Raw genomic sequence first — 26,760 nt, 5'->3', positions numbered from 1 at the left:
AACTATCTAGGAGAATTTAATGTACATACATTGCATTTGAGTTCAGAAAAAAAACACAAAAAGGGCACTGTAATTTTCAAAAAGCACTAAATCTAGTGTTGAGGTGGCAACTATCAATTTTTGATATTTTTCAGATTTTGAGCGGCATGAAAATATCGTTAGATTTAATTAAAATAAAATTTGAACTGCGCACCGGTCAGTTTATTTATATTTTTATTGGTCGTTTTTTTTTATAAACTATAATTAAACGAAACTTGGTGATTAGTAAAGTAAATTGATTCAAAGCAGTTATTGACTTCAACCGCATAAACGTTTCCTTTTCTCCAAGACTTTAACATCATTGGTTCAACAAATTTAAGATAATAAACCGAATTATAAACCACTTCGTTAGATCTTTTATTCAATAAATTCTACTCGACTACCGCCACAACAGCAATTACCTATGGAAATAAAAAACAAAACTGCACGCTTTTCTATGTGAGCATATCAAATTTGTTGTTATTGGTTATCCTATTGAATTTGAACCTAGCAACGTTTTGTTTTGATTACCACCCAACCACTCGCTACGCCCATTCCGACGCATACTAACTTGCCATAACAATATGTAAATGTCGCGTTAGAAAATTCCTTAGATTTGGTAGTATAAAAGTTGCGATTACTATAACTTCAGTTTATTGTTTACTCTTCAAAGTGATGGAAGTACGCCATTAGACTTCCAAAGTAGATACAAATTTCATAAATAAAAAATAGTTTTTAAATAATTTAGTTGAATACAGTTGAGAGCGATATAAAACTATGTCTCATACGGCGCGCGCACATATCACCAAATTACACGAATGTTCCGTTCATGACCAATCATCAAAGCAACGTTCCAAATCCGCAAATCCACCAACGACGCACCCTTTCGTAAATTGCCCTTTGCAACGAACGCGTTGTGTGCCACCATTTTCAGTGCAATCACGACAAAAAAATACCGTCGTTGTGCATGGGCCGATAGAGGAACCAGCGGCGCCGGCTAGCGCACGCGGCAAAGTGAATATGAAAAGTGTGTACCGAATTTAAATGTTAATAATTACTCAAGAAAAATTAACTACTCATATGTATTTTTGTATGCTTGTATATACTTGCATGTACATATACATACATTTCAGCTCTAAAAAGTAGCAAAAAGAAAGCAATTTCTACATTGGAATTGGACTTGCGGGGACGTAGTCCACTTGGTAGTGGTGGCCACAAACGCTCTACAACAACATTTCGTATGTATTTCGATCGAGGAGATCTGCCAATTAAGATGGAATATTTGTGTGGAGGGGATAAAATTGGTTGGACGGTGAGTCTGAATTATGAAAAGGGGTTTAAGATTAGATTAGGTCAGTTTTTATGGTATTAGTACAATCCTGCCTTTCAGCTAAACTGAATAATTTTAGTATTCATTAAAAGTTCTTGCTGCTTCCTGGTTCAAGAATTAAAAAAAGGGCAGAGCAAATATTTATTAGTTAAAGTTACTGCGAAGTCACAAAAATCACTGCGAATTCTCTTATACGAACATGAACGAGCAACACAAAAGTAATTTTTTGTTTGTTTTCGTTTTAACGGTACTTTTTTAACTTAACGACGTAACTAGTGCTATGATGGATTACCCAACTTTTTCTATCGTAAAAACATAAAAGGTCTCCAAATTTCATGCTGATTATTATTATAATTTTTTTTTGCTAAAATATATGGTAACTTCAAACACAAAATATATAATACTTTAATCGGAAGTTGGAGGGTAATATGTATGCATCAGCTAAAGAGATGCGAACAAATGCAGAAATACAAGAATTGTTTGTGCGAGTAGTATGGACTAGTGGTGGTCCAATTGCCCTGCTAGAGAAATAATGGATTTTAGTTACACACTTGATTATCTAACATTTAAAAACTAAAACTATTTAATGACTAATAACAACAAGTACTTATCTAATTAATATTATTTATTCCTTGCAAATGAATAAATATCCTCACCAACTGAGCGCTCAATTCGAACCACTGTTCAAGCCTACAAATAAGGTATTATATATATGTATGTGCAGTTTTTTGACAGAGCATGAAATAAAATTAAAATTTTCTAAAAACGGTAATACAGTAGGTTCTGTTTTTATGCGGCTTTTTTTTATGCGGTTTTGAAATAGTGCGGTTTTTTTTTTTTAAATTACAAAATGCATGTCGACCTATCGGGAATTGTACATATAAACAAGATTCTAAGCCAGCTAAGCAAAAACTCATCACAGATTACATCAGAAATGCTAACCCTACAAGTATGGAACCGCCTGCGTAACTGTCTAGATCAGACGTGTACATTTCCTCAAGTGACGAAAGTGATTTTACGCCAAATCCTAAACGAGCGCGCAACATGTGGGTATTGTCTGATTTTATTTCTGACTTAAATTTATTTTTCGATTCTGACGTTTCTTAAATAAAGATATAATTTTCAAAAATACAATATTTTGTTTATGCGATTTTATTTAATTATTTCAGATTCATGCGGTCTATGGAACGTATCTATAGTTATAATATGGGACTAGTGCCCTTTTTTATGCGATTTTATTACATTTTTTCAGATTTATGCGGTTCTTAGCACTTTTGAAACGTATCTATAGTTTTACTATAGAACTGGTAGCTTTTTTTATGCTGTTTTTTTTTTATGCTGTTTCTTGCGGAACGTATCTACCGCATAAAAACAGAACCTACTGTATAGCAAAAATATCTAAAATCCTTGATTTACCAACAATTATTTTGCATTTCAATTTCCTATTGGTTAATTTTAAATTATGCATATATGTATAATATTTTTAACAATTCTCGAATATTGAGTGCGAGAGTTTACAAATGGTAGATTATCTGCATTTTCGAGCTTGATTTCTCAATTCATATTTAAAAAGACTGTTGAAAATATTCGTTTACCATAAGAACAACTTTTAATGTGGAACTCTGTAACATCGATTAGTTTTGCGAAATAAAGGAGCAACGTCAAGGCGCACTCCACAAATAAGTTTCGGCCAAACATCCGAAAAGAGTGTAAAAGTACGTTCACATATGCAGTTATCACCAATAAATCCACAAAATTAATCTACCCGTTCAAATATGGCAGATACCCATAATTCAATGATAAAAGGTTTGCTCAGTAAGCAGCTTTCTCCTTCTCTCTTGACAAATCGGCTCCTTTAGCAAGACACTGGGTTGCTAGCTCTAGAAATTTTGAGTAAAAGTGGAGGAAATGTAAAATTTGTAGAAAAAACATTTCATTTCCAAAATGGGCTCGTAAGCAGACAACCACTCGATAAGAGTTTTCATCGGTATGTTCAGGACTATGGTAGTATGACTTGAAATAGGTATATACCGCTTAAGTCAGAACATAATAGAGTAAATGACGCAATCCGAGATGGATGAATGGAGAATTTACAAAGCTTTTCTTCTTATGATGTTATGATTTAGACGGAAGTCATGTTTAGCAAAGACCTAGCATTTCCCAAAGTGTTACGACAGGGAAAATAATTGGATAGTCTCGTCGCGATCGATAACATTTCAGACCTCATTATAAAAAAGTTGGGATTGACGGCACTTGTTTCCAACGAGCCCACCTTCCCATGGATGGATGAAGTATCCAGTGGAGGCTTAGCAAAGCACAGTACCAGCATCAGACAGCTTCTCATAAAAAACCATCTACCGGAATTGGCTTGAAACTATAGGTCCTTCTATTTGTGGAGAGAGGAGAAGGATCTCGGCAACACCTAACTTAATTGTACGTGCGAATTATTTATTTATTTTTAACAAAATAGCTTCATATTGGCAAAACTTGGCAACTTCGCGGTCCGTTTTAAATTAAAAAATTAATTCACAAAATAAAATTTTGGATTAAGTGAAATAATTTCCTAAACTTCTATTTGTACCATTCGAATGTCACTATTGAGCAAACCTTTAATAATTGAATCATGGTAGATATGTATGTACCTATAAAATTAACAATCAGCTGCCAGTGCTGGTTCTCTACATAGAAATTGATTTGGTGGAATATTTGGTTTGTTTATTTATTATTAACGAAATGAAGAAAAGCCAAGGAGAAGGAGTAGTTAATTTAATTGCGCAATTGGCTGCTAATAATAAACAGTTGGCAGATGGCAGCAATACGCAGGCGAAATTCGATATTACATTTTTTAATAAGCAATAACAGGCCAAAGCGTCTATGGACACAGTTTTTTTTCTGTAATATGAATGCTTAATTAATAATATCTAACAAAAATTTTATTAGAATTATGCCTCCAAACCTCTTTTCTTTGCCGGAGTCCATATTATTTAGTTTTTACTTTGTCGTTTCTCTTAACATTCGTAAAAATAATTATCGATAATACAGAAAACACACGGTTGTATTTTAAAAAGTATGGTTATAACCTAGGATTATTTTATAATCCCAGATTTCTTAAGAGAAATTTTCTATGGTTTATCTCGCTTTTCAAAGGAGTTAAAAATATAAATAAAATTATTTATAGATTTGTATAATACTTTGAACCGGTACAACTTTCGCAAATAAACGAAGAATTTAAGCGCAAATAACGGAAGAGTTAACTTTTGGAAGTTAAAAGAAACTGGCAATTTGTGCCCCTGCCGTACTCCATTTTACCCACCTTTATTCTATAAATCAGTATTTATTTCAGTTACAGCGCCAGCTTTCGAATTCATTAGTTTGAAATTTCTTATCACGTTTGGAGCCTATGGAATATCCTGAATGTGAACCAAACTGAGTCATAATTACGGGATCAAAAATAGCTTATCTGCGAATGAAAGCGCCGTATAAATCAGCTTAACAGCGCCGAAGAGAGATAGAGAGGCAGAAAATTCAAAAATTAGCGCCTTTGTGTTCATAAAGTGCAAATAACCATCTGGGCTTAAACAAAGCCTCATATTTCAAAATCGCCAGCGCGAATTTTTTTATTTCTTACAAATACATAGCTTCAGAACAAAGGAAAAAAGTGGCCAAAAATTTTAACAAAATTTGGAACTAGTTTTTTACCACTACTTCTTAAAAAATGGCACATACACGTGTGTGTGTGTGTATTTGACAAGCAGTTATTTATAAAAGTACAGCAAATAACGAGGTAACTATTTTATTTTGAATTTAATTTCCGTTGCAAACGTAATGCATCACCGCCATCGCCCCATTTTGATTGATGCATAATTTATTGTAACAAATGCAAATGCCAGTAATCAACCTTTTAGATGAACACACACACACATAGGCGACTAAATAAAAGAGTATAATAACTTAGCACGACAGTGTTGTCACATTTACATAAAAGTATAAAAAAAATAATAATTCTTACTGCGAATTTATTGCTCATGTGGGCGTACTACATATACAAATGCATAATGCACTACATACGCACATGCAGAAAAAAACCTATTTTTCGCAGTTAAAGGGTACACACTCGCAGGAGCAGATGGGCGAGTGTTGCGAGTAATTGAAATTGAATTGAATATTTGCTTGCATTCTTCCATTTTTTGTTGCGTGCAAAGGCGTGCTTGGCATGCAGCACGAACGTGTACCATTTGCTATTGCTATTATTGTATATGTTCGTGTATATGGATAGTATTTAGACAGTTATTTTTAAACCATTTACTTAGTTAGTTTTTGTTGTTTTGGCCTTTTTTTTGCAGGTGGATATTGACAAACTCGACTACAGCCTCTACTTGCCTCTCTTCTTCGATGGTCTCTCGGAGACACAACACCCCTACAAGACGTACGCTCGTCAAGGTGTTTCCGATTTATTGGTTGCTGGTGGCGATAAAATTCATCCTGTTGTACCGCAATTAATATTACCACTTAAAAGTAAGTAAGTAAGTATTGGAAAATGTGTGCGAATGGTTAAGTGTGATCGCGTGCGCCCAAATATAGGCTACCGCAAGCAGGCGTTTAATGGGTGAAACAAATTTGTTTTGTTGTTTTAGCGCCTTAGAAAAACTATTAGCTTTGACAAATAATAATAAATTAATTTTGTGTCATTATTTCTTATTTTTTTAGACGCCCTTAGTACACGTAATTTAGAGGTTATGTGCACCACTTTAAGGATAATACAGCAGCTTGTAATGTCGTCCGATATGGTGGGGCCTGCCTTGGTGCCATTTTATCGACAGCTACTGCCAATGTTCAATGCTTACAAAGTGAAAAATGGTGAGTAAAAGAAACGATTTAAAATCTAATCTAAAAAAAAAAACAATAAAGCGTCACAGAAAATGAGTAAAAATATTGAAATAAACAATTTCGATATTCTAATTTAAAAAACAATTTTGAAATGGAATACAGATTTCTGAATGGTAACATATTATTGCGTCACTTTTACGAAAACACTAGCTGAGGCTGTTTTATATTCTTTGGCGATTGCGCGCTTTTAAATCAAGAGTTGAGAAAAATTGAGCTTTTTAAACAAAACGATTATTAGTATTAATGTTTTTATAACTATTATGATTTCAATTATTATCATTTTATTGTTTTTTTCATAACTATTATTATAATTAGTAGTATTAGTCTTACTAATGCAATTATTATTATTTGTTTATTAAATTTTTTTTATTTTTTAGCTTTGTTTGACATTCAAGTCGCAAGATATCATTTTGTAGAGTGTCTCGTTTTAATATTTTCAATATTAAAACAATTAAGTTACATGTATCAATACAAATTTTGCTATTAATTAACAATTTTTCTTACCCCTTGCATTTTTCAGTTCGTAATTTACGCCAATAAAATTGATGTGATATTTGTTGCACAGTGATACCAAATTTTTTCACGGATTGTAAACAATTGTCGATGTGCGCTGTTTGTTTTGTTTTTTGTCTGTAAGCGCAGGTGCAGAAGTGCGCAAAAAACAATTACACTTTCGCAAAATGAAATCGAAAGCAGCTAATATTTTTATAGCAATTTCGTTAGGTGCGGCTATGTAAATTGGTTGAAAAATATTGTATTTAGAAATATTTTCAAACCTATCCCACCTGAGAATTTGGCTAAAGTAAATAAAACTCAGGGGTGTTAATTTCAATTTAAAATAAAGTTTGTTTATTATAATAAAAACGGTAGGAAAATACATATATATGGTTCAAAAAAACTATATAATTCGCTTCACTTACTTGTTTATAAAAATCTATAGTGTTTTATTGAAAAATATGAATATTATCATCTCTAAGCATATTCAAATGCATTATCGTCTGTCAATTAACCCCTTTTTGTTTTTTTCTGCAACAATATCAGCAAAGGGCATCAGTCTAACTGTATTATGGTTAATATTATGAAAACAACAATATATTTCTAATACAGTTGCAGATAATACAATTTACGCCCGGACACATGCATTTGTGTGATACATATTATGCCTTTACCTATACATAAGTATGTATATGTAAGTACGCCTATATGTAGAGTAACCTTGTGCCAATAATGCAGTAAATAAGTGCACAACCAGTAACTAAGGGGATAGGCGAATAAAAAACTATATTATAGCAATATGGTACGCGAGATGACTTACTGAACCTGTCTTATCAACTAATGCAGATCCCGCCGATCAAAGGCTTCAGAATACCAAGTGGTCCTCAACTAATTGAAATGACGTTAAACTTTGTTTTTGTACGTGATCACACAAGTGCACAGGGTTATTACGATTTTGTTCACAAAACAGTTGCTAGTAACAGTCCAATGGATTTGAGAACGATATGTATAACAAAATGTGCTGCTCGTCTGTCTGTACACGATAAGTGGAGTGAAATTATTGAGTCACAATCTCGAATAGAAATTATTCTGTATGCGAATTTCCAGTGCTTACTCAATGGCTCATATTTATAATATTAATATAATATTGAAAATTCGTAAAAGCGAAAACTAACCGCGTCCACTTAGCATATAACGGTAATTTTCAAAAATATTATACAAAACAAAACAGCTTCCAGTAATAGGTAGAGCGAATTTCCTAATTTTTTTCTTACCCAAATGGCGTCGGAGAATATATAATACATTTACTGTAAGGTGTCATAACTCAATAAATATTATAAAAATTGCGAAAAACTTCTTTAAAGTTTTCTTTTTATTATGCCGGTCTAATTTAAAGTAAAGACATATTTTCCTTGAATGAGCTACTGCTAATAGATATCGATTTTTTTGCAAAAGAAGAGCTGGTAGTCATCTCTGCGTACTCATCCAAATCTTTTGACGTGATAACGTCTTATAATTCGATTTAGCCGGCTGCACGCACGAAAAAATGTGTCGTTACCTTGCTCATTTGTCGTTACCTTGCTCATTGCCGTTACCTTGAATGAACTGCAAGCGAAAGCGCGGAACGAACAAGGGTAAGACTCCGTCAGAAAATATGAGATTTGCAAGTGGTCTTTCGATTTCTTTGAAACTTTGGGAAATATTAGTTCTAGGTAAGATACATTCGAGCCTAAAAGGATTTTGAAAAATTTTCAAAATTGAGTCATCTACGCCATGTTGAAAATCGGGACCGTGTTTTTTTCAAAAATCAATATTTCTTGAACCGTTGGATGGATTTCAATGCAATTTACAGACAATATAGAAACAAATAAGTAGTTTAAATTAGTATTATGTTAAAAAAAAAATTTCGAAATTTTGACCAAAAAAAAGTCAAAAAAATTTTTTGAATCAATTTTTAGTTGATTTGGCCAGTTTTTTAGATTTTCTGTTATACACGTAACGATTCCTTATGATTTAACCGTTATTTTGAAAAAAAAAAATTTATGGTGTCTATAATAGTTCTCGAGATATTGCGATTTTAGTGGAAGCGCGCACGCACGGTTCGCGCTGCGTTATGTGTTCCTGTATGAAGTGACTGGAGCAGACTGCTGCAGGTCTGTGCGCGTTTTTCTACTCCCGCGCTGCGTAACCGCGAACTTCACGGTGCGCGCTTCCACTAAAATCGCAATATCTCGAGAACTATTATAGACACCATAAAATTTTTTTTTTTTTCAAAATAAAGGTTAAATCATAAGGAATCGTTACGTGTATAACAGAAAATCTAAAAAACTGGCCAAATCAGCTAAAAATTGATTCAAAAATTTTTTTTTACTTTTTTTTGGTCAAAATTTCGAAATTTTTTTTTTAACATAATACTAATTTAAACTACTTATTTGTTTCTATATTGTCTGTAAATTGCATTGAAATCCATCCAACGGTTCAAGAAATATTGATTTTTGAAAAAAACACGGTCCCGATTTTCAACATGGCGTAGATGACTCAATTTTGAAAATTTTTCAAAATCCTTTTAGGCTCGAATGTATCTTACCTAGAACTAATATTTCCCAAAGTTTCAAAGAAATCGAAAGACCACTTGCAAATCTCATATTTTCTGACGGAGTCTTACCCACAAAGCAAACGAACGGCAACGTTCGACAACTTGCTCTCTCCTACTTAAGTGAGCGTATATATATATGTATATGCGCATATGTACATATATAAATTCACGTACTTGTTGATTATTATTAATTTGATTTACTTGAAGAATTTAAAATAAAACCAAGTTTGTTAATAATACCTGTTGTTTTAATGTTATTATTATTAATTTTTTTATTATATATGACGGAAAAAATGTATGGTAATATTTACCATATACCTTATAAGATATGTTGTATACTAATATATGTATATACACATGCATATACATATACAATTTCGCGCAATTTTCAAAAAGAACAAATCTATATGTAAAGATGCATACAAGTCATATGGACATATCAAATATACGAATCTATTCCGTACGCAAGCAAATGTAAGCTAATGTGCTTGAACTGCAAGCGAGAGCGCGGAACGAACGACAAAGAGCACAATCGGCCCCCGCGTTCGGCAACGTTCGACATCTGGCTCTGTCCTACTTGAGTGAGCATATATATGTATGTATATGCGCATATGTACATATATAAATTCACATACTTGTATTTGCATATGCCTTCTTCCTGTGTGCATGGTAATGAACCATTTCTCTGTTGAGAATAGGACGATGATAGAAAAAGTAGGAAATGAAAGGGAGTGTTTCGAGTGTAGTGTCTTGAAAAAGGCAAATCGATGATGGTGCCTCTTAGTGTTGTTGACTTATTAACGTTGGAAGCACAATCAAAATTGAAGATATCTTTCATGAATTTGATAAATGTTTCGTCATTTTGCACCTTTGTGTAAATGTAACTTGACCTATTCCATTGCAATTCCTTTTACCTCCTCCTCTATATCCATACAAAATATCTATCAAACAAATAAAATTAAAATTTTGTTTTGAAAATTGCAACCATTCCATCAATATTTTCTTATGACGTTGTCACGTTAAACTATCGTCAGTAAACCGACTTTACAGACAACCTCTTTTTTATTTTTATTTTGGAGTATAATACTCTCTTGATACTAATTGGACAAGTGTGTGAATGCGTGTGAAATGATGAGATAGAATTCAGCTACCGTTCTGCCGTTAACTTGGCAGCCTAAGTTACTCTCACAACTTTGCTCTGCAATTTCGCTTTTGCGCCCATACAAATAACATCGGTAATAAATAAGTTTTAGTTAGAAATAGTCGAATTATCACTGGTGTAAAATGATAAGTAATCCATAAATTTCGGAGCATGCCATACAAAGGGTCCTCAAAAGACGCGCCTAGATGTTGTTTGTAAATAAAACATGTACAAATTTAGATGCTTTCATTATTCACTGTTTTTTATTTAAAATACAGCTTTTAATAATTATATATGAAAAATTATATATGCCAAACAGTTCATGAACGCCCAATTGTTGAGAACGTCAAGATATCAATGTTGAAAGTTGTTCAGCAATGCTCTCCGCTACAGCAGCAATATTTTCAACAGAATGGACTGTCAGTTCTTTTTCTATCCTCGACAGAACCAGTTTCCTGAAATTTTTTCACTAGCCTTTGAATTGTCGGCTGATTCGAACAAATATTTCCACTAAAAAACTTACGAATTTCGCAATACGTTGCTCTTAAAGATTCACCGATTTCATAATAAGTTTAAATATTTTTAACACGTTGTTCTAACGTGTAAAATTGTATATCTGTCTACTTCACAAAAGTCAAAGATGAGATAAATAAAAGGTACCGTCTAGGAATTATTCACTACTGACATCTAGGCGTCACTCCACTGTCACTGCCTACTAACGGCAAATATGCATATCTCTGCATCAACCTTCACAAATCTTGGTATACTCATTGCTTTTGACCTTACCAGGCATGATTTTATAAATTATGAAATTGCATCTCACATATAACCAAAAATGTATTTTTGTCCGGCCTTTTGCACGAAAGACATCTTAAGGAAAATAATGGACATCCATGGTACATTTATGTGTTACTTATAACATCCTATAGGTTGACATGTACATATATTGCATGAGTCGAAATATGTACCTCCTTTCCACCTGACGGAAAATTCCACTCAATGGCGTATTTAGTTGGAAATTGGTTGTCCTCATATGTAAGACGCCAGAAAAAACCATTTGCTTTCGTCTCAAATAGCCCACAAAGTTTCGAATGTCTTGCCTCTCTCGGGGCGAATAACTGGCTGAATTTGGTACAGATAACACAGTCCTGCGAGGGTGAGTTTCTAGAATGGCTGTACTTGTTTCTTGTAGTTTTTTATGCGCTGAAAACGAATCTGACCTTCAAAATGCTCCATCACGTCAGGATTTTTGGTAAATGAAGTCTAAAAGGTCAAAAAATGGCCATTTTAGCCATTTTTGATAATTTTTTTTGGGATAGAAATTTTTTTTTTTTCAATTTTCGACGAAAAGGTCGCATAGTACAACTCTTTAGCTTTAAAACCCATGTTTTAAAATTATTATACGATTTTTTAAAAAAAAGTTATGACATTTTGAAATTAACAGTTTCAGTTACGTATACGTTGGGTATAACGTCTATTGGCGTAACTGAAACTGTTAATTTCAAAATGTCATAACTTTTTTTTAAAAAATCGTACAATAATTTAAAAAAATGGGTTTTAAAGCTAAAGAGTTGTACTATGCGACCTTTTCGTCGAAAATTGAAAAAAAAAATTTTTCTATCCCAAAAAAAATTATCAAAAATGGCCATTTTTTGACCTTTTAGGCTTCATTTACCAAAAATCCTGACGTGATGGAGCATTTTGAAGGTCAGATTCGTTTTCAGCGCATAAAAAACTACAAGAAACAAGTACAGCCATTCTAGAAACTGAAAAAAAGTTAAATTTCGCAGGCCTGTGTAATTGGTGAAGATTTTTGGTGTCGCCCGAACCGACAGATCAAAAGAACAAAATTACACATAAAAACATTTCCCTTATGAGAGTATAAACCGATGCATCGATTCCTAAATTCGCGAGTGCCGTAATTTGGAATATGATTTAGTGATATGGTATTTAAGAGCGTTTCGAAAATGTGTTAGTGGCCAATCAAAACTTGTGCGAGTGTGAGAGAGAGAATTATAGTAAATAGAACAAAAAAATAATATATAATATGTATATGCATATGCGCTTGTAAAAAATATATACATATATATACGTACAATATATTTATGAGCTTTTTTCCACCTCTTAACAGTTAACTGTGGGGATGAAATTGACTATGGCCAGCGCACCAATATGAATCTCGGCGATCTCATCGATGAGACTTTGCAAGTACTGGAATTGCATGGCGGCGAAGATGCTTTTATAAATATCAAATATATGGTGCCTACTTATGAGTCGTGTTATTTGAATTAAAGTGTATATAAAGTGATTTGCTGCTTCCTATTTCATTCAATTTGTCCTTTATATTTAGTATATTTTATTTATAGTATTTACTATAAAATTTATTTATTACTTACACGTGCAATAATAAACAGATTTTTAATGATGCCATATTTTTTCATTTTTATTTTATTTCTTTATAAATGCATTTGTTATTAATTTTATTAATTTTTTTGCCATTGAATAATTGAATATTCATAAATATAAAATAATAAACGTGTATATTTCAGCATATATAAAAAATTTCGTAAGTTGTTGTACAATAACTGTATAAATTGCCTTCACTTCTCACGTAAGTCCCACTCCTTGCCGGAGCGGAGGCCCATTGCTAACTCTTCAGCAATGGCATAGGAAGCAACAGCAATGCTGAAAGAGATATATAAGACAATATTAGATGAAAGGAATTTACGTACAACAACTAAAATAGTATTATGAATAACAGTAACATTGCGCACATAAAATATTTTTCCCCAGAAAACAAAAAAATGGAGAAACTTAAAACTTTATATTGCTACGAAGGTTTCTATGAATATTTACAATAATAACGAACATTTTCTAAGATTTTTGTTTTTGAATAACTTTTTACTAAATAAAACAAATTATTTTGAGTGATGGAAATTTTTATTTTGACCTTTACGCGCTCCATTGCTTGTTTGTTTGTATACTGCAACTGTTTATTTCACAAGTATCAAATATGATTGCCGTACGACGCCATTTGCAAAAATTATAAATCTTCCAATAGGGTGATTAATTTGCGGCAGCTTGTATCAGGTGTTTTTTTAGGCGCTTGAGAATTTATAATAATAAAGGAAAACAGAAATAATCTTAGCATTATTTTTTTATTATAATCTCGTAGATAATTTCATGCCATTGATTTTTTTAATATGATATCCGGCTTATGACCGCCGCGTCTACGAGGTACTTGGTCCATTCGATCAACCTAATTTTTGACTACTTTTTCCAATAAATCTGGCCGTATGGCGTCAATGGTTAGCTTGAATGTTGTAATAAATCGATTGTTGAGAGTGCTGTATGGGAAGTCGCGCCAAATGCCGTCGATGTTTAACTGATTCACTTTTGAAAACGAAAATTCAGTCAGCATAGCTCGATAGCGCTCGCCCTTCATTGCAAAGGCATCTCCTTCCTCATTTCTAAAGAAAAATGCACCAATGATGCCCCCAGTGCTCTATGAATTCCGCTAGCACATTTATTCTCAGCTGTCAAACGATAGTTATCGATATCGATAGCTCTTATGCAGCTAAAAAAACACCCTTCTATCTTAAATTAAATATTTTGACTATCGTATAAACTGACTCAGCTGCACCTATACCGTTGACTTCTATTTTAATCCGTGCAATGGTTTCAGAATTTATTTTCAAAAGATGCGAAATCTAAAATTACTTCCGTTTTCTTTAATTTCTAGTTTTAGAATTTCAGACTAACTATTTAAAAGTTCCCGTCAATGATTAGGTTGGCCCGGAAAGTAGCAATCAAATTCCAAAAAAAGTTGAGAATTTGGAATATTTTTTTTAAATCTTATTAAAAGAAATACCTAATTAACTCCCATAAAAAATATGAAAACTTTTCATTTTTTGTTTTAACTTTATTAAATATTAAAAGAGTAAATTGCCACTTTTACCAAAAAGGAAAGTAAATATCATTATTTTTTAATTATTTGATGACAAACTTTAAGAAATATTTATAATTACTAGCTTTAAATAATTAATAAATCGAAAAATTTTAAGATTTTGTTTTCTTTATCTATACTAATATTATAAAGAGGAAAACTTTGTTTGTTTGTTTGTTACGAATAGGCTCAAAAACTACTGGACCGATTTTAAAAATTCTTTCACCATACGAAAGCTACATTATCCACGAGTAACATGGATTCTATTTTATTTTGGAAATAGGGCTCGAGATATAGGTCAAAACGTGGACCCGGGTAACCTTCGGACGTGTATGTACAATATGGGTATCAAATGAAAGCTGTTGGTGAATGCTTTAGTACAGAGTATTTTTTATGCCGCTCCGTGACTGGGGTCTCGAGATATAGGTCAAAACGTGGACCCGGGTAACCTTTGGTTGTGTATGTACAATATGGGTATCAAATGAAAGCTGTTGATAAGTGCTTTAATACGGGCTAATTTTCATACCTAATGATGACTAGGGTCTGGAAATATATGCCAAAACGTGGACCCGCCGTGTCTTTGCACCGAATTAAACCAAACTTACCCACATTGTTAAGGAGGTATTGAAGATGGTTTCCGTATAGTTTGGATACCTATTGGTAGATAGGGTCTCGAGATATAGGTCAAAACGTGGACCCGAGTAACCTTCGGATGTGTATGTACAATATGGGTATCAAATGGAAGCTGTTGGTGAATGCTTTAGTTCAGAGTATTTTTCATGCCGCTCCGTGACTAGGGTCTCGAGATAGAGACCAAAACGTGGACCCTAGAATGTCTTTGTACAATATGGATATCAAATTGAAGCTGTTGGTGAATGCTTTAGTACAGAGTATTTTTCATGCCGCTCCGTGACTGGGGTCTCGAGATATAGGTCAAAACGTGGACCCGGGTAACCTTTGGTTGTGTATGTACAATATGGGTATCAAATGAAAGCTGTTGATAAGTGCTTTAATACGGGGTAATTTTCATACCTATTGATGACTAGGGTCTGGAAATATATGCCAAAACGTGGACCCGCCGTGTCTTTGCACCGAATTAAACAAAACTTACACACATTGTTAAGTAGGTATTGAAGATGATTTCCGTATTGTTTGGATACCTATTGGTAGATAGGGTCTCGAGATATAGGTCAAAATGTGGACCCGGGTAACCTTCGGACGTGTATCTACACTTCTACACTAATATTATAAAGAGGAAAACTTTGTTTGTTTGGTTGTAATGAATAGGCTCAAAAACTACTGGGCCGATTTTAAAAATTCTTTAACAATTCGAAAGCTACATTATCCACGAGTAACACAGACTATATTTTATTTTGGAAAAAATAGGGTTCCGTAAGATATTTGAATTTTTCGGATACAAACTGGAAAAAATCAACCAAAGAAGTTTCTTATTTTGCGTACGCTGCCTAAACTACAAAAGATAGAACCATAAAACGTTATAATTAATTGTAGATCTTATAAATATCTACAAAAAAGTCCGTGACACACTATACCTATCTATGTCGAGTGAGGCACAAGAACCACATTTTTATTTAAAAATCTTGAATTTTTTTTGGACTACATTTAAGCGCGTTTATTTTACTCATGCTATTAATACTTATCAAAAGAAATTATTTCATCAATAAGTACAGTTTATGTTGATAATATTTGGTCTTTGAATGATTAAAATTGGACGTTTGGTTTTGAAGTTGTGGTGAAATTAAAATATTACGATTTCTGCTGCACGGCCCATTGCGAAGTGGGCGTCACCATGGCCAGTGGTGCGCGTGCGGGAGAGGGGTGTTTAGATCTATGAGTAAGGTACCCGCGCGGCTCAGACGCGAGATCGGCTCCCTACGCAGCGGTCGTGCGCGAAGTCTAATAATTTTCATGAGATTTTTTTTAGATTTTGTTCTTAAAACTACACCTACGCAAAAGTTCTTCTCAGAGCTAAACAACAGTCCTTCTCATAGCTATACAATAGTTATTTTCAGGGCTAACAAACAGTTCTTTTCAGGGCTAACCAACAGTTCTTTTCAGGGCTAAACAACAGTTCTTTTCAGAGCTAGAATATTACACGCTATTAACATTTTCTTAAACATTTGAAAATGCCTAAGAGAACCAGGTCTCAACTTTCTAAACATAGTTCTCAAGCACGAGCAGCAAAAATACGTCGTATAGGAGAATCTTCACCTGAACATTCACAACGCCTTGCTGAACAAAATCAGAGAAACTCTCAGGTACGCCTACGAGAGTCGAGTGTCGAGGCCGGCTCCCTATGCAGCGGTCGTGCGCGAAGTCTAATAATTTTCATGAGATTTTTTTTAGATTTTGTTCTTAAAACTACACCTACGCAAAAGTTCTTCTCAGAACACTCGGCACTCGCACAGTGAACAGTTGTCTACACGCGATAAACCCACCGGTAATTGCCCGCACAACGATAATTGTTTTTCCCACAATAGAAATTACGCGGAACAAGCACGCGCAATTATAGCGTTCCTCGCTACCCGCACAACGATAATTGTTTTTCCCACGCAACACGTGTTACACCGAACGGTTCCGCGCAATTATACCGGCGCCCACTTAACGGGAAGAATCCGCCGACAATTACACGCGCAGTTTAACAATAGTCTTTCGCACACTCAGTTACGCCGATCAGGCACGCACAATTATAGCGATCTTCGCTACCCGCACAACGACAATTGTTTTTCCCACACAACACGTGTTACAGCGAACACGTGCGCGCAATTTTAGCGGCGCCCACTTAGCGGGAAGAACCCGACAGCAATTACACGCACAGCACTACGCAACGGTCGTGCGCGAAGTCTAATAATTTTCATGAGATTTTTTTTAGATTTTGTTCTTAAAACTACACCTACGCAAATGTTCTTCTCAGAGCACTCGGCACTCGCGCAGTGAACAGTTGTCTACACACGATAAACTATACAATAGTTATTTTCAGGGCTAACAAACAGTTCTTTTCAGGGCTAACCAACAGTTCTTTTCAGGGCTAAACAACAGTTTTTTTCAGAGCTAGAATATTACACGCTATATCCATTTTCTTAAACATTTGAAAATGCCTAGGGGAGCCAGGTCTCAACTTTCTAAACATAGTTCTCGAGCACGAGCAGCAAAAATACGTCGTATAGGAGAATCTTCACCTGAACGTTCACAACGCCTTGCTGAACAAAATCAGAGAACCTCTGAGTTACGTGCACGAGAGTCGAGGCTGGAGCGTTCCCAACGTCTTCATGAACAAAATGTAAGGACCTCTGAGTTACGTGCACGAGAGTCGAGGCTGGAGCGTTCCCAACGTCTTCATGAACAAAATATAAGGACCTCTCAGTTGCGCGAAAGAGAGTCGAGTGTCGAGCGTTTGCAGCGACTTAGAGCTCAAGCAGAGAGGCAGCAGTTGTCCACAAATAGAGTGCGCAATCGAATTTTAGCTAACAGGAACAGACTGGCTTTCAGATATGATCCGCAGCTTGATTATTCACAACAAGCGTCCGTCCAAATCGGAGTCATGAATAAGATCTGCTCTAACTGCTCTGCCAAGAAATGGGAGGACGAACCTAATGGTATGTGTTGTGCTTCAGGTAAAGTGTGTCTTCCTAACCTTCAGGAGCCGCCACAACCAATAAAAAATCTTTTAACTAATAACCATCCATTATCTGGTCATTTTTTAACAAACATACGTAAATACAATAGTATTTTTCAAATGACTTCGTTTGGCGCAAAAGAAATCAGGGAAGGAAATTTTATGCCCACTTTTAAAATTGAAGGACAGGTGTATCATCTCATTGGTAGCCTTTTACCATCATCAGGCCAAAACCCACAGTTCCTGCAAATATATTTTATTTCGGATGCAGACCAGTTATCATTGCGATCAAGCATCGCACCAACCTTAAAAATGGATTTAATTCGCGAATTACAGACCACTTTGAATAATCATAACGTGTATATACGAAGTTTTAAACAAAACTTAGAACTTAACTCATTACATAATTTAAAGCTAATTATTCATTCTGATCGCACTCCACAGACAGCACACAGAGGCAGATACAATGCTCCTACTGTAAACGAGGTAGCCGTTCTCTTGGTCGATGAAGACAAAGGTCCCAGAGATATAGTCTTACACGGTAGAGACGGACAGCTCAAAAGAGTTTCTGAGCTACATCGGTCCTATGATCCACTACAGTATCCTGTAATGTTTGTGACAGGTGAAGACGGTTATTATTTGACTATTCCTCAGCAGGGTTCTGCGCGTAATAAAACTGTGTCGTGTATGCAATTTTATGCATTTAGATTAATGTTTAGAACTAACTCTTTTAATCCGTTACATTATTACAGAGACTTATTTAGTCAATATTGTGTTGACATGATGGCGAAAATGATATCGGAAAGATTAAATTATATTTCGCGGAATCAACAAAGACTGACGGCTGATGACTACATCCATCTCAGAGATGCCTTAAATCAAGACGCAAATGTTGACCCATCAAATATCGGTCAACATGTCATATTGCCATCATCATTTACGGGTTCTCCGCGTTTCATGCACGAGAAAACGCAGGACGCGATGACGTACGTCCGAAATTATGGTAGACCTGACTTATTTGTCACTTTTACATGCAACCCCGAATGGCCTGAAATTAAAGCAGAGCTGCTACCAGGACAACGACCTTTCGACCGTCATGACATAATTTCACGTGTGTTTCATTTAAAAATGAAGAAATTCATCAAATTATTTGTCAAAGAACAGATATTCGGTAAAGTAAAATGTTATATGGCAAGTGTAGAGTGGCAGAAGCGCGGTTTACCTCATTGTCATTTGCTGTTCTGGCTAGAAACTAAAATACAACCAGATGAGATCGACAGTGTCATAGTTGCGGAGCTACCCGATCAACAAATTGATCCGGTACTACACGACATTATAACTAAAAATATGGTACATGGACCCTGCGGAGAACATAATTTAGCTGCACCATGCATGAAGAACGGTGTCTGCACAAAAAAATACCCTCGGCGTTTCATTAACGACACCCAGACCGGAGAGGATGGGTATCCAGTTTATCGTAGGCGCGATACAGAAAATGGCGGCCGGAGCACTACGTTACAACTCAGGGGCAACATGGTGACGATAGATAATAGGTGGATTGTTCCATACTCCCCGCTACTATGTAAGACTTTTAATGCTCATATAAACGTGGAGTATTGCCACACTGTCCAAGCGATTAAATATATATGTAAATATATAAATAAAGGTTCGGATCAGGCAACTTTTAGCCTTAGAAACCCACACGATGAGGTCGAAAACTATTTAAATGGAAGGTACATAAGCACATCTGAAGCTGTCTGGCGCTTATTTGAATTTCCTATTCACGAGCGGCATCTTACTGTAGTGCATTTGGCCGTTCATCTAGAGAACGGTCAAAGGGTGTATTTTACACCAGGGACAGCTCATCGAATTGTCCAAAACCCACGCAATACCACATTACTGGCATTTTTTTCTCTCTGTAATGAAGATGAATTTGCGAAAACGCTTCTGTATCATGAAGTCCCGCAATACTATACATGGGCAAATAATAAATTCACTAGAAGGAGGCGTGGTGAAGATGTAGTTGGACATCCGGGGATAAAAAAAGATGCCGCTTTAGGTAGAGTCTACGGGATACATCCATCCCAATCAGAGTGTTTTTATCTTAGGATTCTACTGCACCACGTACGCGGTCCGACCTCATTTGCATACCTTAAAACTGTAAATGGTATTGTCAAAGAGACGTATCAAGCAGCATGCCGTGACCGAGGTTTACTTGAAAACGATGACCATTGGGGAAATACTTTAAGCGAAGCTTCGTTGTCACAGTGTCCAAAAAAACTAAGGGAGTTGTTTGTAGTCATACTTTTATTTTGTCAACCATCGGAACCATTGAAGTTATGGGATACTTTCAAAGATCAGTTCTGTGAAGATATTAGATATCGGATCAGACAACAGAATCAGGATAACACTTTACCCTTCACTGAAGTTTATAATGAAGGATTAATTGAAATTGAAAACAAACTTATAGAATTAAACGACAAAAATTTAAGTGATTTTGGATTACCTTCTCCCGTTCGTACCCAGAATAATACTATTGACACAATGGTACAACAGTATAGCAGAAATGATCTAACAGCGTTTGTTAATGACAATGTGCCCAAATTAGTACCGGATCAAAGACATGCTTATGATACTATTGTGGACAGCGTGATCAATAACATGGGGAGATTATTTTTTTTGGACGCACCAGGAGGCACTGGAAAGACTTTTCTCGCAAATTTGATACTTGCTAAGATACGGCAATCAGGGAAGATAGCGATTGCAGTTGCTTCGTCAGGAATTGCTGCAACTCTCTTGAACGAAGGAAAAACTGCTCACTCTACGTTTAAACTCCCGCTATCCGTATCTTTAGATCAACGGTCTACATGCTCTATTCGGAAAAATGGGTCTCTTGGTAAGTTGCTGCAAGACGCGTCGTTGGTAATATGGGATGAATGCACCATGAGTCATAGAGCTCATGTGGAGACCGTGGACCGTACTTTAAGAGACCTCCGAAGCTCTGCTAATGTCATGGGTGGTATCACTTTTGTATTTGCTGGAGATTTCCGACAAACGCTTCTAGTCGTCAACAGAGGTACGCGAGCAGATATTATGAAAGCATGTTTAAAATCATCTCACCTTTGGACATCTGTACAACATTTGAATTTGCGCACCAATATGAGAGCTCATCTACATGGAAATATGCATAGTAACTTTCCACAACAGCTTCTGAAACTTGGAGAAGGAATTTTTCCATCTTTAAATTTGGGCACCGATTATGCGGTTACTTTGGATGAGTCTCTAGGCCAAATAGTCCATAATTTAGATAGTCTGATAGATGCTATATATCCTGACATCGAAAACTTAGATCAAAATGATTTTCGTTGGCTGTGTGGTAGAGCAATAGTTTCTCCCAGGAATGAAACAGTCAACGAAATAAACAATTTAATTATGCAGAAAGTACCGGGTGAAGTTAAGTGCTATAAATCCATAGACACCGTCACTAACATCGAGGACGCAGTGCACTACCCCCAGGAATTTTTAAATTCCCTGAACCCCGCTGGGCTACCACCTCATGAACTATCGTTAAAAGTTGGCACGCCGATAATGCTTCTCAGAAATTTGAGCCCCCCCAACATGTGCAATGGTACGAGACTTCTTATCAAGGAGCTAAAAGATAATTTAATAGTAGCGAAGATTATCACCGGCCCTGCAGCTGGTGAATTAGCTCATATACCAAGAATACCCATGATCCCTACTGATTTGCCAATACCTTTCAAAAGGCTCCAATTTCCAGTAAAAATTTCTTTCGCACTAACGATAAACAAATCACAAGGCCAAACATTCAAATTAGTAGGAATTGATTTACGAAAAGAATGTTTTACGCATGGGGTCGGGGCTCCCGACCATCAGTATATTTTGTTAGCTGAAAATAATTTAACGTCAAATGTTGTTTATAGAGAAGCTCTACAATAATTTAGTTATGTATCCTAAAACAACAGGTTGCACTGCGGCACTGCAGGCAGAAGTGAACACTTTTGCCGGGAGCAAGACTTAGTTAGCGCTTTGCGGGCGGTCCTTTAGTTAGTTCTAATAGAGATATATTTAGTATCGGCTGTGCACCCGTGCGAAGACGGTGCGGGTCGCTAGTAATTTATATTTAAAAATTAGTTAAAAATGAAATGTGGAAATCTTACTTCACTCAAAACTAATTAAAAAATGGCTTTAAAGGCTTTTTTGGCTTTTTTTATAAATATTTTTACTCAGATTAAAAAATAAAAACTTATAGTTTTCAAAATGCAAATAAATGAAGCTTAGAGCATTTAATTTGAACTAAATAATTTATATTAAAAAATTTTGTTCATAGCACTCTTTTTTCTCTAGTTGCTTAGTTTTGCCTAATTTCTGTAGGCTAACCTTCAATTTATTCCTTAAAAATAACAAAAATTTCAAAAATCAATTTATACTTACTGCTGTTGCATAATATAGTCCTTCTGCGTAGATTCGTACTCGTTGCCTTTTATGTTGTGAGGGGAGTAACGATTGTAAAAGCCCCAAATTGAATTCATCAACTTATCATTATACTTGGCCGGCGTATATTCAGTCACTGTATGTGAATAAAAAATCAATTCCATGGTTTTCGTGCCTATGCATGCATGTATGTGTGATCACATAAAAGCTTTCAACTCACATTTCTTATTGGTATTAATATTTTTGGCTTCCCCTCTCTCGGTATGACTCTTCAAGCGAGCAACCAATAAATCTCTATCACGTAATTCCCGCAATTTACATGCGGCAAATGCTCCTTGCGGCAAAGCGGCCATTTTTGTGCAGTCTGTAAGTGGAAATGAGAAAGATCAAAATAATGCAAGATTAAATTACATAGTCTACAAGGTCTTTGACAGTCTTAACGAATAATTATCTTCGAAAAGAAGCTATTGAACTCATTTTTAAAATTGAAAAAATAAATAAGTGCATATGCAAATGCTATATTTACTTATACAGAAATCGCATGTTCAGAAGTGTTTTATATGGCCGAAAAGGCTCAATACCGTATGAGAAAAAGAAATAAAAATAAAAATTGCTAAAATGGAATGGGCTATAATGCTGAATGCTCAGAAGTTGCATAAAAGTTGAAAATTTTGATAATAATTTTTGAAATTTGTGTTAATTTTGAACAAAATTTAGAACTTGGATTTATAAGATTTATCTACTTAGCAATGCAATTAAGAAAAAAGATGTTAAAAAATATTTCACTATACAAATATTGGGAATATTGTAAAAAGTTGGAGTGACTTAATTATGTGGCAACAAGTGTTTGTATGTGCATATTTTATCCAAAGAAATGCCCGTCGCCCTTGGCATCCTCTGCGTATCATTTTCAAGAAATAAGCGCTGTTTTCTACTCATATCAAGCTAATAGAAAATAACTACCGCCATCTGCCGAAGTAACCAAAGAAATGCGATTGGGATAAAAGCGTAACTAACCTAGGAAAAGCAGTCACATCCTGTATACCGGAGGCTCAACTAAGTCTTGAAAACGTTTATCCATGGAACTCCCACATGGCAGGGGCAAAATGCTGATAGTAAAACACAAAACATAATAAGCACATTTATACGTGCTCTCTACCTTGAACGTACGTGGAATATCTCGAAGCTGCATAGCTTCTTCAATAACTGAATTCTTCCTCTAGGTTCTTCTTCTTCTATGTAGGTACTTTATATAATAACAATATGTCCTTTTCGAAGGTAGCTTTATTACCAAGGTTACATAATTCTTACTACTTAGTTAGCAAATATGAGCTTAAAAACTAATAGTGAGAGTCAAAATGTAAATTGTTGTTGTTATGTAACAAAGAAAAATAGATTGGTTTAATTTCATTAAAGAGAAGATCACGATATACTTGAGTATAGTGGATAGTTGGTTGTTAGAGTGCAGCTACATATTCTAATCAGAATTTTATTTTGAACTCCAGCATGTCTGGAAGCGTGTGACCGGAATAGAATTTTAGAACACGCCAGTCGGTTCTACGTTACCGAAACGACTCGGATTTATGTATATCCGGCCAAGGACCGTCACTCCAGCAGCACTCCCCGTATGTATGGGGAATGTTTAGGCTGCTACAACAACAGCAATAGAATTTTAGAAAGAACAAATTCATCACTCAGTAAAGAACTTTCACCAAACAATGGTTTGTCAAAATAAATCAATTTCTATCTCACTAACTAGGAAATCATATTGCTACAATAAATTAAATATTATATTAATCGCATAAAAGGCTAAAAATCTAAATTTAAAAGTAGGGGTCACTTGGGTGAAGCCCCGCAATTGATAAACTTGAAAAAGTAAGAGGGGTTAACATAAACATATAAATTTAAAAATTGCTAAATATATAAGTAATACATACTACAAACTACATAAGAATCAATGAGGACTGTAAAAAGATTAAGCCTTCGTATTTGGTAGTTCTCTATTTCATCTTCAAGCTTAAATGCCAGCCATATTTGCTTAACGCTGCTTTATTTCATACGATTTATAATAGGTTTAGCATATCAAACCTCTCTAGCATAATTTCCCAGGTTATATTAATATTAATTTATTATTAGCTATTAACAATAGTATTCACTTTATGCATTGCAGATGTGACAAACTGGTAATTGTTAATTGGCAAAAAACTTAAAAAATATTTCGCATTACCATCATGGGATTTTTGTTTTATCAAGGCTGTTAAGTAAACAAGACTTCCTATAAACACATGTAAACTCCTAAAATCGTTTTTCCAGTAGTTTAGAGTGTGAGTTGATTATTATTACAAGTATTTTTACAGGTATTACAACTTTTTTTAATTTTTTTAAATAAATTATAAAATCTAATGAATATTGTGTAGCTTTTGTTGCTGCTGTTGTTGTAGCAGCAAAAACATTCACCATGCATGTACGGGGAGTGCTGCTGGAGCGACAGTCCTTGGCCGGATATGTATGTATGTATATAGTAAATTCGGGTTGTTTCGCGGACATAGAACCGACTGTCGTCGTTTCAAGTCATTCAGTTCAAAATTTAACAAGTTATGAGTTTTCGAGCGTAACTCAGGCTGTGTTTCTATACCTGCTCGAATGTAAAAAGTTTTTCTGAAACTTCTTATTTTAGAAGTCGGTGTTCGCGTTAACTAAATAAATCTACTCTACCAAACGTTTTAAAATTTTGCACAGTACTTTTTCATACAAATTACCAGGTATATATGAAGCATATTTATTTTTTAATAATTATGAAGCGAAATCCAGTTTTCTGGCTTCTAGGAGCTACGAAAAATTGAGTAGGACTAACTCGCGAAATATTTGCCTCAACAAGTGCATTTTCATTGTTTTTCAGATGAGTTAGACCGAAAAGTACCGAGATTCACTATCACTTGCGCAATGTGCAATATTTTGCAAAGAAAAATTAGAAAAATATTGCTTCAATGTGGTATTTTCAATAGGAGATTGCCTCAACACAATCTGTATTGTTAAACGAAATTCTTAAAAACACGCCGTTTTGCCCCGTGAGAGTATCTGGAAACTTTTTTAGAAGCATTACAACAACAATAACAAGCCAAATTATTATTTGCATGAATCTGTGTGTTAAATTCAAAATATTTTCAAAACAGATATGAAATTTTAGCAGGGGCACATTATACCCGCTTTGTTTTTTTTTTGTTTTCGATCTAGATTTCATTCCGATTTGTATTGGATTAATTCTGCAAATTTGCTTCTTGTTTTTTAATATAACTTTATTTGTTGGTAAAAATATTGTTCGTTTTATTACTTTTAACAAAATTTTTCCCCCTTCACTTATACGAGTACACAAACAAACAAAAAAATTGTTTGCCTTAATTTCACAAATTTATTTTTCCACTTATCAACTCAAAAATAAGTTTACACATACCTTCACAAGTTTTTAGTAGCAGATCACAAATAATGCGCTTATCACCAAAATTCAAATCGTTTTGAACTGTAAAGTCACTTTTTAATAAGTCTTGTAAGCAATTTCGCTCTCTTTGTAAATTTGACAGCTGGTTTGGATATTCGGCGCTTCTTATTACCACCATTCAAGCGTTTTTAGTTCAATACAATAACAAAATAGTATAGCCTTGTTCCGCTGAGGGATAACTTTTTTTTTTTTTTTTTAACTTGAATTCAACACTGAAATGCACTTATTTATGTGCTTTAATTTAATCACAATGCTTTACTACAAGCAAATAAGCACTTTGGCGGCTAATGTAACAAATTTGACAAATGACCGGTCATACATTTGTATGCACTTGCAAGAAATTCGTATGAAAACAGAAAGAATGCGTTCAACTATTGAGGTGTTCCAAACTGAACTGATTTTATTGGCAGGATGCGGCTTCGATTTATAAGTACACTGATCGTGTGTTTTAATTCGTTGATCGGCTATGGCGATGACGCAAATAGTACCTACATATATACATATTTAAAGGCGATAAACACCGTCTGAGTAGGGGCGATTGTCAGTAGCGATGCTATTAGTGCTCTTATTAAATAGAAGCTTATGGAGAGCACTACCAATAAGATGAGCTGTATAATCTACTTATAAGATTTATATGTAATAGAAATCATATGCATGCATGTGTATGTATGTATGTAGCAAGCACCCAAGCCATGACTCCTTATCTGTGGAGTATAGAGTTGATTACTTTTATTTTGCACTTTGAAATTAAAATAAGAAGAA

General features: G+C 34.8%; 2 protein-coding genes across 5 annotated transcripts in view; one reads left to right on the top strand and one right to left on the bottom strand.

Annotated features, from left to right (window-relative positions):
* The first annotated feature begins 244 nt into the window (after positions 1-244).
* LOC129246007 (parkin coregulated gene protein homolog) overlaps positions 245-26,760 on the top strand; it is a 28,368-nt gene continuing 1,852 nt past the window's right edge. Inside the window, exons 1-6 of one of the 4 annotated variants that reach the window (XM_054884491.1) lie at positions 245-477; positions 767-1,045; positions 1,152-1,330; positions 5,692-5,863; positions 6,056-6,205; positions 12,599-12,891. In XM_054884491.1, the coding sequence (XP_054740466.1) occupies positions 796-1,045; positions 1,152-1,330; positions 5,692-5,863; positions 6,056-6,205; positions 12,599-12,759 (912 nt within the window). In that variant the 5' untranslated portion in view covers positions 245-477; positions 767-795 and the 3' untranslated portion in view covers positions 12,760-12,891. Of the gene's footprint in view, positions 478-696; positions 1,046-1,151; positions 1,331-5,691; positions 5,864-6,055; positions 6,206-6,755; positions 6,835-12,598; positions 12,892-26,760 lie in introns of those variants that run through there. The other 3 variants (XM_054884490.1, XM_054884493.1, XM_054884492.1) reach the window with 3 other exon arrangements.
* LOC129246009 (uncharacterized) lies at positions 12,906-26,413 on the bottom strand. Its single transcript, XM_054884496.1, has 4 exons — positions 25,954-26,413; positions 22,723-22,866; positions 22,503-22,638; positions 12,906-13,152 (listed from the first exon to the last, which is right to left on the bottom strand). Exons 1-4 carry the CDS (start codon positions 26,114-26,116, stop codon positions 13,068-13,070), a joined length of 528 nt encoding a protein of 175 aa, XP_054740471.1. The 5' UTR covers positions 26,117-26,413; the 3' UTR covers positions 12,906-13,067.

This window comes from Anastrepha obliqua, chromosome 4, assembly GCF_027943255.1.
Source record: "Anastrepha obliqua isolate idAnaObli1 chromosome 4, idAnaObli1_1.0, whole genome shotgun sequence".
Lineage (NCBI taxonomy): Eukaryota > Metazoa > Arthropoda > Insecta > Diptera > Tephritidae > Anastrepha > Anastrepha obliqua.
Note: the sequence above shows the minus strand (reverse complement) of the source record. Positions and strands in the feature narration are given on the sequence as shown.

Coding starts and splice junctions, on each gene's coding strand:
- LOC129246009 (XM_054884496.1), bottom strand. CDS start 26,116: ATGGTGGTAATAAGAAGCGCCGAATATCCAAACCAGCTGTCAAATTTA. Junction 22,867..25,953: donor GCTACTAAAAACTTGTGAAG/GTATGTGTAAAC, acceptor TTCCACTTACAG/ACTGCACAAAAATGGCCGCT. Junction 22,639..22,722: donor TATTAATACCAATAAGAAAT/GTGAGTTGAAAG, acceptor ATTCACATACAG/TGACTGAATATACGCCGGCC.